Source organism: Equus caballus, chromosome 2 (genome assembly GCF_041296265.1).
Source record: "Equus caballus isolate H_3958 breed thoroughbred chromosome 2, TB-T2T, whole genome shotgun sequence".
In the NCBI taxonomy this organism is placed as follows: domain Eukaryota; kingdom Metazoa; phylum Chordata; class Mammalia; order Perissodactyla; family Equidae; genus Equus; species Equus caballus.
Genome location: NC_091685.1, coordinates 18,646,893 through 18,659,288, shown reverse-complemented (window position 1 = coordinate 18,659,288; position 12,396 = coordinate 18,646,893). Strand labels below are relative to the sequence as shown.

The 12,396-nt window shown below is 42.3% G+C and overlaps 1 protein-coding gene across 47 annotated transcripts in view; it reads left to right on the top strand.

The window, feature by feature from the left end:
- Window positions 1-12,396, top strand: part of MACF1 (microtubule actin crosslinking factor 1) — a 323,887-nt gene that overhangs the window by 146,125 nt on the left and 165,366 nt on the right. For 26 of the 47 annotated variants that reach the window (XR_011436445.1, XR_011436446.1, XR_011436443.1 and 23 more), the window contains exon 1: window positions 4,890-6,157. The exons of the other annotated variants lie outside the window; for them this stretch is intronic. Coding sequence is in view for 22 of the 26 variants with exons in the window: in XM_070260378.1 (XP_070116479.1) it covers window positions 5,135-6,157 (1,023 nt within the window). In the remaining 4 variants the exon portion in view is untranslated. Of the gene's footprint in view, window positions 1-4,889; window positions 6,158-12,396 lie in introns of those variants that run through there. 47 annotated transcript variants of the gene reach the window in all.

Here is a 12,396-nt window from a genome sequence, read left to right as displayed (position 1 = left end):
ATACTGCTTTGGCTTAGTTTGTTTTCTGCGTGGATATTGGCTACCTCCTTTTTTGTTTGCTATTTCAGCATAGCTGAATGCCTATTTTGTCTTTTCTTAGAGGGAAGCTCTGCTGCCAGATTATTTTCCCAGATGCAACTAACTACTAATTCCTTTCTTACTGTTCTTGAAGGCTTGGTGTTTGCCTATATTAGCTAAGTGTTTGGGAGTGTGGGGAAAGGTTCCCTGCCTGTAAAGCTTTCAGTTGGCCGATAAAGGATTATAGAAAGGCTCCATCCTCCTTGTCTTGCTTCAGACAGGATATGACACACCTCCTGCTAGTTATTTATCGTTGTGGTTTTCTAGTCTTTTCTTATGGAGCTTCTGTTTTGCTCTTCTCACCAAGAGCACATGCTACATAAAGTGAATTAGAAATTAAGAGTAGAACTATCAAATGTTAGGGGATCAGTAAAATAGTTATTATAGTCAATTTCTGTTATTGGTGCTAATGAAGTAGAATAATGATGTAGATATAGATATAGGTGGTGGTTGTCATCTCAAGGGAGTATTCAGTTGAACAAGAGGCTGCTTCCAGAATAAAATTTGCTACTACTGATGAGACTGGTAGTATTGATAACTTTATAAAGAAGTTTATGGTTTCCAAAGTGTTTTAACATGTAGTAAAAAGATATGTGCTAAATGGGAGCTAAATCTAGGGGTTCTTTTTATTTTAAGTTTTTAATTATTTCAAATTTTAGAGAATTTCAAGTACTCAGAAAAGTATATAACAGCTCTTATTGTGTAGTCACCTTGCAAATTAAACAGATGCTAATATTTTGTTATATTTGCTTCAGATTTTCTCTTTCTCTTTAAAGAAATAAAACATTTCAGATACAGTCAACATTCTTGCTCCCTTTGCCCCATAGATAAATACTGTCTGGAAGCTGATGTGTATCATTCCAGTATACATATGCTTCTGTACCTTTACAACAGGAGGTATTCCTAAACAAGATGGGCTGTTGTGTGTATATGTTTCTATTTGACACAAATGGTATCTTCTATATATCCTGCTTTGCTTTTTTACTAACCTTGTTTTTGAGGTTTATCTGTGTTGATAAAAGAGGACCTGATTTGTTCATCCTGACTAACTTACGTAGACTATAATATGAGTGGAGCCCCCTGCAGCTGTGCAACACAGCTATTATTTGCAGCCTATTATTTAACTGTATGAAAAAGGCATTTGTTTCTGCAGTGACCATCTGTGTACATGTGTCCTTATGCAGATAGGAAAGAGAGTTTTTTGCATAGATACCTGGACTGGAATTGCTGGGGTGTACACTTTCCTTTATTTTGCCAGATTGCTTTCAGAAGCAATGTATGACTTCAGTGTTGTGTTGGATAACACCTACTACAGTTTGACATGTTTATTTGTTGTTTGGATCACTATACTAGGATGCAAGCTTAACAATGGCAGGGATTTTGTCTGGGATTTTGTCTCTTTTGTTCTCTTCTTTGCCTGGCTTAGAACAGGCACTCAATAACTATTTAAGTGAATGGATATTTTGTGAATTTGATCTTCTCAAAGCTGTAGGGTAGGTAGACTGGATAAATAGACTGTGATGTCTGTTTTCCTGTGCCCATTATTCAGATGAACAAACTGAAACACAGAGACCAACTGACTTTTTGGGTTACACATTCAGATACTAATAATAGGATTTCTTGTCCCTTAGTTTTATCCAAACCTGTTTTGAGGTACATGTTAGGATTTATAGTTTTTCTAAAAAATAAGTTCTTGAGAGTCAGAATCTGACAAAATTAGCTTTCCAACTCTCAAGTATTTCGTAAATATTAATGTATTTCTAGCACTCTGAAATAAAAAAAAATCGGAGTTCAGGCAGAGGGTGATCTTAGCTGGGTAGACTTGAGGTTTACACTTTTGTGCACTTTATGGCACTTAGTGCTTGGCATTTAGATGAGGCACCATTTGTGTTTGTGGAATGAATGAATGAGCTCTGTCACTCTGGAGTCTTTCACTCTGGCTGTCTCTATGGGAGACATATGGCAGTAAACAGTTAGCTGGAAAGAGCGGAAGGAGAAGACATGAAGAATACATGGGCCCTAGAAGTCTGCTTTCCCAGAAGCAGCGGGCCATGTTAAGAGCTCGGGCTAGATGAGAAAATGGTCCAAGGGAAAGTCCTGGTGATCAGCGTTAACTGGCTTAGTAAAATAGTGGAAGCAGAGCCTCTATGAAGAAAAACAAGCACCCAAGGTTGGACCTTGGAACATATCTACCTAGAGCCTAGTCAGGAAAAAGAGTATATTAAGACCCTGGTAGTGGTGGTGGTGGTGGTGGTGGTGGTGGTGGTGGTGGTGGTGGTGGAGGTGAAGTGTCTCATACATTTTAGCTCCAGTAATGGAAGAAAAGGGATTTACTGTAGACCAGGCACTGAGGCCAGCACTTTATAGACGTTATCTCTTTAACCCTCTCTACAACCCCATTAAGTAGATGGTAGGATCCACATTTACAGGTAAGGAAACTGAAAGACCTAGCAAGTTACTTAGTTACCAAGTTAACAGAGCTGGGAATTTGAGCTTAGGTCTACCTTGCTGAAATCCCTCTGCTCCTTTCCTAGACCAGTGTTCCTCTGGAATGGAGAAGGAAATGAAGGCCTCATTTGTTCGACATATGCAGAAGTTTAAAAAACAAAAGGCTCGGGGCTGGCCCCGTGGCCGAGTGGTTAAGTTCGCGCGCTCCGCTGCAGGCGGCCCAGTGTTTCGTTGGTTCGAATCCTGGGCGCGGACATGGCACTGCTCATCAGACCACGCTGAGGCAGCATCCCACATGCCACAACTAGAAGGACCCACAATGAAGAATATACAACTATGTACCAGGGGGCTTTGGGGAGAAAAAGGAAAAAATAAAATCTTTAAAAAAAACCAAAAAAACAAAAGGCTCCTAGAAATAAATATTAAATTCTGTCGGGCTTCTCTGTCAGAGAAATGCTACAGCAGCAGCAGTCATATTAAGCAGCTGTCTCTCTTGCTCCTGAGTTGATCAGTTCCAGGAATTTGGTTTGCCTGTATTTCATGGATAAAATGCAAGCATGGGCCTTGGGCTGTGTGTCTGAAAAGTTCCATAGTGCCCCTTCTCTTCATTGGAGGAGAGAAGGCCTGGTGTCTGCCTAGAGAATTATACTGTAATGTCAGATTTTTTGCTGATTAAATGGTTTCCTGTAGTCTGATTGAGTTTCTCTCCCACGCTAATCTCCTTGTCTTGTTTCTTGCTGTAGTTTGTGATGGCCATAAGATGGGGCTGCAGCCTTGCAGTCAGCCTTAGGGAAAGGCTGAGGGGAGGTGGGGCATCAGTAGGTCTCAGAAGCGATTGTGTGGGAGCTGTTGCTTTAGGACTTCTTATTGCTTTTCTTTTGTGAGGGGCATTTTTTAGCTTTCCAGGAAAGGTGGGTAGGGCTGTGCTGATACAAGTCTTTAGGGCTGACGTAGAGTCAGGCAGGCTGTTTCTCTCTGCCGTGTGGTCTGCATTCTTTTGGTGTAGAATAAACAGCTGCAATAGGGACGAAACACACGTAACCTCTTTCCTTCCACTCAGTTCAGAGCTCTTTGGGTTGTGGTGTTATCTCATTTGTCAGACACTATATTGAAAAATCAGGGTGGGTCAATCCCATTGACATACCAGGGTGATTTTTGAATCCAACTTTTTAGACTTGTACTTCAGACTTCCTGCCCTACTGCAATGTAAGTAGAAACCATCTGGGCCTCATTTTAGCAACTTCCTCTCTTACTCCCAAATAGCAGGTGTTATCTCTTTGTTTGAATCTAGTTGCCAGTTCAGAAGAGTGGGGCATCCTCCTGTTTCACTTGAATACAGACTTCCATCCCTGCCACAGTGAGAACGTAGTGTAACATGGGCTTGAAATTAAAAGTCAAACAGGAGTTCGTTTTCTGGCTTTGCCACTTACTAGCTGTATAGCTTTGAGCAAATTAATCAACTTTCTTAAACTTCACTTTCTTTACTTGTAAAATATAAAATAATAGTTTTGACCTCATATGATTACTATGAGAATTAAATGAGATAATCCGTAGCTTAGCACAACATTTGGCACATAACAAACACTAAAAAAATGTTAGCTATGAGCAGCAGCAGCAGCAGTAATTACTGTTGGGCATTTGTGTCCACTGTTGTTCAGCAGAGCTGCTGCTGCTCTGTTGTGTTTGGAAGCAGTATCCTTTTTACCCAGTGTCCATATACTATACTCAAAACTGATTTCTGGGTTTTTCTTCTATGTGTCATTGGCCAGCACAATGAACAGATCTTTCTTTCTCTCTCTCTTTTCGTTTTTCTTGGAAAAGGAGGCAAGCAAATGCTACAAGAGGCTAGATCTTTAAAGCCTGTGTTTCTTTTCTTAACTATGAGGATTAGGCTCTGTTTTCTCTTCGGGTTATAATTTGATTAAAATAATATTTTTTCTCACCTGAAAAAACTGAGAATATGTCCATCTTGCTTGATATTTTCTTTTGGATATCTTGCTGCAACAATTGAAATCTGTTTCCTTTCAGAGTCTGGGGCCATAATTGCAGGATCCCCAGCCCTGGTTCTTCCCGGCCCTTCCCTTCCTGATTAGTACCAGAGCACTAGTTTGCTTTCCCCTCTCTGTCTCTCCTCCTCCTTCCTTCACGTTACCTTCTCCTCTGGCCTCCCTTCTTCCTCCTTTCCCCTCCCTTTTCCCTTTACTCTTACATTCCCTCCTCACCCTCCCTAATTTCTCCTCTCCCCTGGTTTCTAGCTCCTTTTTGCTTTCTGTTTGTGTTTCTGAGGGCAGTGCTCCAATTACCTCATATTTGGAGAGAGGAAGCTGCAGCCAATCCGGTTTCTGTCTGCTTTTAGGTCAAGTGATTTCTGAACTGCAGTGAGATGCTTTGAATTTGTCTTGTTGCAGCTCTGAGCCTGTAAGATGGCTGTCTGAATCGGCAGCGGCTGGAAGAGACAGAGGCGGGGAGGGAGGGAGAAAGAATTGGAGGGATTGCTGGCATACTGCTTGTTTTTAAATGTGCATCTAATCCGATGAAGCCAAGGTTGGGATTTCTCTGGGATCCCAGGACCGGCTTAGCTGCGTTTTTCTTTTAGGAGAGGAAGGCGATGGGAAATTCACTGGGCTGTGTTAAGGAGCCAAAAGATTCAATAGCTATTCCTGGGAAGGCTCCCATATCTCCTAAGAAAAGGGTTCGGTTCAAAAGGAAGTGGAGGGGGAAGAAAACCCCTACTCCTGAGCTATCTCATGAGGAAGAACCCTTGGAAGGAACTGGAGTCATTGAAGAGACCAAAACCCTAAGGAAGTTAACAGTGAGTCTTGGAAAAGAGGAAGGAGTGGGAGGGGTAGAGCATCTGCCCCCAGACATTTTACTGCCTGGCGAGGCAGCCCCCAGCTCAGGGGTGGGAGATCAGGGGATGATCCTGCAGGTGAAGGAGAGATTCCAAGGGGAGATCCAGACTGCCCACCTTTTGTTGGAGAATGAGTCATCAGTTGCCAGAGGGGTCTGGGATTCCCTGGAGGAGGGGATGACTGTCATTGCTCACCTGCTTGATAACCCAGCCGAAAGGAACTGTGAGAAGTCAGTGAGCCAACTGGTGGAATTTCCGAGGACAGCATCCTGCAGCAGCAGGGCTGTGCTGCTGCCTTTGCAGGGAGAGACTGCAGTGGAGAAAGGAGATACTCAGCTTGGATTTCAGAGCAGCACTTTCCCCAGGACAGACTACCCCACTGACGCTGGAAATCAAGACCAACTTTCAGACAGCTGGAGTGTGAGGGGAGGAACCAAGGGTATTTTAAGTGCCCCTCAGACAGGTTCCTGGATTGCAGAAGGTTCTGTTCCTTCCTCACTACTGGACCAGTCAAGAGGCCACAGGCACACACAGCCTGCCCATGTGGGTCGAGTTCCCCCCCAGGGCCCCAGACTGCCTACTTCTCAGAGTGATTTATCCATCAGTGGCATGACCGTGAGCATTTTACCCTCCTCCTCTGGCTATGGCAGCGATGGGCCACACTTACATGGGATCCAGCCTAAAGATATAGAACCTGAAAAGAGCTCCACATCCTTCTCCGAAGAGGATGGCACCTTTTCTTTGGAGGCAAGCCACACCCCATCTTGGGGTCTGGAGGAGGTAGGTGGGCATGTCCAAGAGGTAATAGAGCAGCTGTTTGGATCTCTGGCCCTCCCACTTATTAGAGTGGAGTGTGGTGAGTAGTGAGGATCATGGAGCTTCTCAAACTCACCCCTGTGTCGCTTACTGAGAGTTAGTGACTGCTGGGCTTGGCAAGCAGAATCTATTTCAGGTCTGCCCCTTGATGCTTGAAACCAAGTCTTGTTGCCTCGGGGGAATCTGTGATTCTGGGTAACCATGCAGCATAATTGCTCAAGCTGTCTGGTGGGGTCATCTCTCAAAGGGTGATGCTAGGTAGTACTTACTCTCAAGCAGGTCTGTTTATCAGCTTCCCTGCTACAAGAAGTTGTGGTGTAGTACAAAGGATGATGGGAAGCTAGCAAATCTCTAAAATGAATGTGAGAGGGGTGAGGAATATGGAAGGGGTTGAGGAGTGGGGCAGCTATCTTCAGTATGATTGCTCTTCTCCCCTAGAGAATGATGATCCTACTCCTGCTAGAGCTGATGCAATCCCACTCCTGTGGGACACTGCTAATGACAATACTCATTCAGTATTTGTATAGGTGGCAAGGGCTAGTCCTCTTTTGGTTCCTAATTCCAGTGTTAGAGGAGAGGAGCATAGACTTTTCTGGAGAATAGTTGATTGGGGGGTTAGGGCAGTTTAAAAGTTCAAGGCTTAAAAAAGTTCCTTTCCTGATTGGACTTGTTTATGGCTCTAACAGGTTTTGTTTATAAGGTATATACTGAGGCATAGGTGGTGGCGGCGGCGGCGGCAGTGGTGGTGGTGGTGGTAGGTGCTGTGAATGTTTTTAGGGTCAAGGAGCAAGTGAGAATTCAAGAGATCTGGGCAGTGAGAGGAAAGGACGATTTAACCAGACTCAGGGTGGCACAAGGTCTGGCATGTAGGTGTATGATTGTGTAGGTGACTGAAGTTGTAATTCACCAATGACTGAAGAACTTTTGTTCGCGTGTCAGCCTCTGCAGTGGAAGAAATAAAACACTTTAGGATCCCAGAGCAGAAAGAGATGGAAGAAGAAGGAGGGCATTTCCTTGCTGAGGCTGTGGGCAGCTGCCCTGAAGTCTACAGAGCAGGGATGTGGCCTCCCTACTGGTGCCCTGCTTGTCATCAACAGTGTGAGGCTGAGGAGAGACATAAATTTTAAACTGATCTGTGCTTAAAATGTCCTCTTTGGGGACAAGTTTCCCCCATGGACAGGCTCATCTCAGTGACCTTTGTTTTTATTGACTTTGGAGACTCTCAATAGTTGGAGAAAAAAGTGGTCGTTGAAAAATATTTATTATATGTCTGGGTAAGAGCCCTCCTTGGGCTTTTCCATATAAAAATGGATGTGTTTGTATGTGTGTTAAAGTAGGAAGGCAGGCAGTGAGGCTGCTGGTGTGGGGGTGGGGGGGGCGCTGTTTATGAGTTTCATCAGATAAGAAGGAATGTCAAAGTCAGCCTTTATCTTTATATGGAATTGGCATGGAGTAATTGGGGATAAAACCAACTGCTGAACTGATTGCTCTTTTGATACCACTGGCATTAAAGTTGCAATTGTGGAGGCATCGTGATATTTTAGGATACATGCTCATAATTGAGTGAGATTTTCAGAAAGTTCGGAGTGTAAAATTTGAAGGGACTCCTAGTGGAAATCAGTCCTAGATAGTGGACCGTAGGTGACCATGGCACTGTTAGTATGGGATCCCCACACTGGGAAAGGAAGGTTCCGAATAACTCTGTGAGGAGTCTTAAAGAAAAGATTGGTGGGAGAAGCCTTTGGACCATGATCTTTAAGTTGATAGTATCGACAGTGGTGTGATTCTTTGGCTGTTCAGGATGTGAATCAAGTTGGTATGTGACGTTTTCTGGACAGCCAAGCTCTACATCCCATCCCTTCTACCCTTTCAGGGCAGACACAGCCAGACTACTCACTTTCCAGCCCAGGCTGGAAAACAAAGTGACTGAGTGTCAGGTCAGATGGCTGACATGTCTCTGAGGCCCTGTGTCCATCATGTGATATAGGGATCACAGACTGACCATCCTCTATGACAGATAAGAAGTAACTTCTCAAGATAAGTGTGGAATCCCTTCAGAATGAAAGTCCTCAAGGCCAAGGGGCCTGAAACCCTCACTGGTCTCTGAAGGAACTATCTTCAGGGAGCTGCTCCCTCACTTGCAGGCTGTTCACAAAGCCTGAGGACAGCAGCAGCCAGAGACAGAGGCAGTGTGTTCTGACACAGCAAGCCTGTAAAATGTGGGTTGAGACTGAAGGCAGGAGCCTATGACTGGAGCGTGAGTTTCCTCTGCTGAGCATGAGAGCATAGGGAGGACACAGGGTCAGGAGAGCAGCTACTGCTAGTCACACACCAGCTCCTTCCTAAGAGGCAAGAGCTGGCAGTTCAACAGTGTGGGGTTTTTTAATCTGTTTTTTGCTGCTTCTTTTGTTTTATTTTTAACATGTCAGAGTAGTAAACCTCCTCAGAACGTAATCAGAATTCCAGAGTGGTGTCTGTCCTTGGCATAACTCAGGCTGCATTGTCTCTCTTGTTGATCAGTCCAGAGCATGTTGATGGGAGTGGGACCAGGCTGTGGCTGGACACAAGCCTCGCAGTGGGTTTTCAAGATAGAGAGAAATGAGAACTAATTATGATTCTTGCTGAGTGTGGGATTTAGATAATAGAAGATAAGTGGCCCGCTTTCCTATTCACCTGGTGTTGTTGATACTTCCCTTGTGGGAAATAGTTAACACAGAAGCAGGATGACAGGAGCCAGCTGACAAAAATGGTTTTCAGAATGGTAAGTAGACAAGCACTAGGAGCTGGATGGGAGTGGGTTAACAGCAATTGTACTTTGATGTCAGACAAAGGCCTTCTCTAGCCCATTCCTTCTCTCAGGAGGACTCCTTACTCCCAGCTGCTATCAATATCCACGATACCTGGCTTATTGGAACAAGGAAAATTGCTGAAAATCCCTTCCTCCTCCCTATCTTGGCTCCCACTGCCAGTCTCCTGCCCACGCTGTTAGTGGATCTGTTGAGTGAAGAATTTGGCTCTATACCAGTGTCCTTGCCACAAGCCCTCAGAGTCCCTACAATTTCGGGTGAATAGTCAGATAACATTGGGGGTAGAAATGATGAGATAGAGATTAGTTGGTATATTTTTTTCTGGACTCAGGCTTTTCAGTTTACAAGTATCCCTTTCCCATTTCTCCTCCTTAATTATAGGGAGTTGTTTTACTAATATTGGCTTTGTATTGCAAGAAGAAAGCAAAATTAACCAGATGATTCTATTGGAGGGATGTAGCAGTTAAAGTTTTACAGTTAGAGCTTTGTTTAAGAAAAGGTTTTTTTCTTTTGCAAAAAATCTTGCTTAGGGGCCGGCACCATGGTCGAGTGGTTAAGTTCGTGCGCTCTGGTGGCCAAGGGTTTCGCTGGTTTGGATCCTGGGTGCAGACATGGCACCGCTCGTCAGGCCACGTTGAGGCAGCGTTCCACATGCCACAGCTAGAATGACCCACAACTAAAATATCCAACTATGTATTGGGGGGATTTGAGGAGAAAAAGCAGGAAAAAAAAAGAGGAAGATTGGTAACAGTTGTTAGCTCAGGTGCCAATCTTTAAAAAAAAATCTTAATTAAAAATATTACTAAGGAATCATTATTTTTTAGGTGCAACAATGATGGTGTGGTTATGTTTAAAAATGTTATCTTTTAGAGATACTTACTGAAGGGTTTATGGAGGAAATGATATGTGTGGGATTTGCTTCATGACAATAGAGGAGGGGCGAAGTGGGTGGAGTGCAGATGAAACAAGAATTAGCTGTGAACTGATAACAGTTGAAACTGAGTGATGGGTATGTAGGAGTTCATTATACCATTCTGTCTCTTTTTGTATTTATTTGAAATTTCCCATTTCAAATGGAAAGTTAAGAAAAATAATGGTGAAAGTTATATAACACATATACTGAAAGAGGATCAATATCTAGAATATATGAAGTGTTGTATAGGTGAAGTGGTTAAGAGAGTAGAGCCTGATTGTCTGAGTTTGAATTCCAGCTCTGCTACTCACTAGCACTATACCTTGGGACAAGTTACTTAACTTCTCTGTGGCACAATTTCCTCGTTTGTAAATTCAGGATAAGAATAGTATATACTTTTTAGGGTCGTTGTGAGAATTATATGTGCTAACATAAGTAAGAATGTTATCGTTTAAAGAATCCCTACAAATAAACAAGAAAAAGGTAAACATCCTAGTAGCAAAATAAAGGAAAGCCCAGGAATAAGCAGTTCACAAAAAAAGAAACCCAAATGCCTCATACACACGAGTCTTTCTGCCTAGTAATCTAAGGTATAAAAATCAAAACAATAAGATACCATTTTATACCCATCAGATTGGCAGAAAATAGAAAGTCTGAAAATACCAAGTGTAGACGAGAATTTAGAGTGATGGAAAACCTCTTCAGCCCCTGTGGGTGGAAGTGTAAATTGGTACTGTTATTTGGAGAGTAGTTTATCCATGTTTAGGATAATTGAAAAATGCCCATATTCTATGACCTAGGACTTCCATTCTAGCTATATTCTATAGAGAGACCTCTACAACTCTGAATGTGAATACTGAAAGGAACACCCCTGACCATTACCTAACGCTGGTGTTGGTCATAAAAACAGCTGCCCTTAGATCCCTCTAGCCAGGCATTTGTAATGAACTACTGCATTGTACCCTCTTCTGCTTCTTGAATGAAAGTTTTCAAAGTCTGGCGCCTTCCCTTGTGGTGGGATGAGGTCACCTAGAAACTTCAGGATATGACTCAAGTACCTATTTGCTCTTACATCGTCTCATTTCCTGAGACTTACATAGACTTAGAAAGTCCAAACTTTTCATCCTGGTGTTTCAGATGCTCCATTATCTTATCTAATCTTCTCTCCGATATCAGTCCTACCTGTCTTAATGGGCAACCCCTTAACCGTCTACTATTCCTGTTTCAACTTATGTCAGCTTCCAGTCTTTGTTTGCATCCACTTTCTACCTGGAATTCTTCTTTCTCTTTGTCTATTCTATAATGTCCTTCAAGGATGCATTTAAATAATACTTCTTGAAGAAATAGTTTTTATCACTCCAGCCCATACTAACTTTACATTCTGCTAAGATCCTCTATTGGATATTACTATTTACTGTATTACCGTTGCTCTTTTTGGGCCTTTAATTATGTGGAACTCTTTTATGTGACCTGCCACATATGACTAAATATAAGGTAAGATTTTTTTTTTCCCTCCAGATCTTAGCCTTCAGAAGAGAGAGATTCTCTTTGTATTTGACTTTTTATAAAATGTTTCTTGTTATTGGGCTCTCAGTGAAATTATAATCAGTTTGTGAAAAAGGATGAATGAATTTGTGTCATCGTCTGCTAATTCAGTCAACAGCAATTTTTGTAGAGGTCAACTGACATAATTGGTTAAACAAAAAGGAGAGACCAAAAATATAAGAAAGTTTTAGTTATTGTTCTTGGGAATATAACTTACTAGTTTGAAGTGTTGAAAGTAACTATTTAAAAATTTTTTTAATTAAAAATTAAAATGGGGCCAGCTCCATGGCCGAGTGGTTAAGTTTGCATGCTCCGCTGCAGCGGCCCAGGGTTCGGATCCTGGGCGCAGACATGGCACCGCTCGTCAGCCCACGTTGAAGCTGCGTCCCACATTACACAACTGGAAGGATCTACAACTAGGATATACAACTATGTATGGGGGGCCAGGGCTGGGGGGGAGTTGGGTAGATAAAGCAGAAAAAAAAATTAAAATAATCACATTAAAAATTTTTTTTAAAATCACTCATATCACTTATAAAACACACGCAGCAAGTGGTCGCATTATGGAGATCATACATAAATACTAATAGAATAAAAGGAAAAAACCTAATCCACTGTTAATGGAACTGGATTCTTGTGTCTGGGCATGAAATTTCCACTGAGAGCATAGATTCAGAAAAGTGCTATTATATCTCAAAAATCTTCAGAAGGAATGTACATGACATGTTCTAGACAATTCACTCAAAACATAGCTTTATTTTTTTTAAAAAACAGCTTATTGCTGAAAAAGACAATGTCAAAGATGCATGTGAAGAGTTTGAATTACAGTATAGGTAGAAGAAGCATTAATACTAAATTAATGCATTAGTATTAATTTTAAATATATATATGTGTATAAATAAACATAAAAATTTGTGTGTTCAAGAGGACCACAAAGC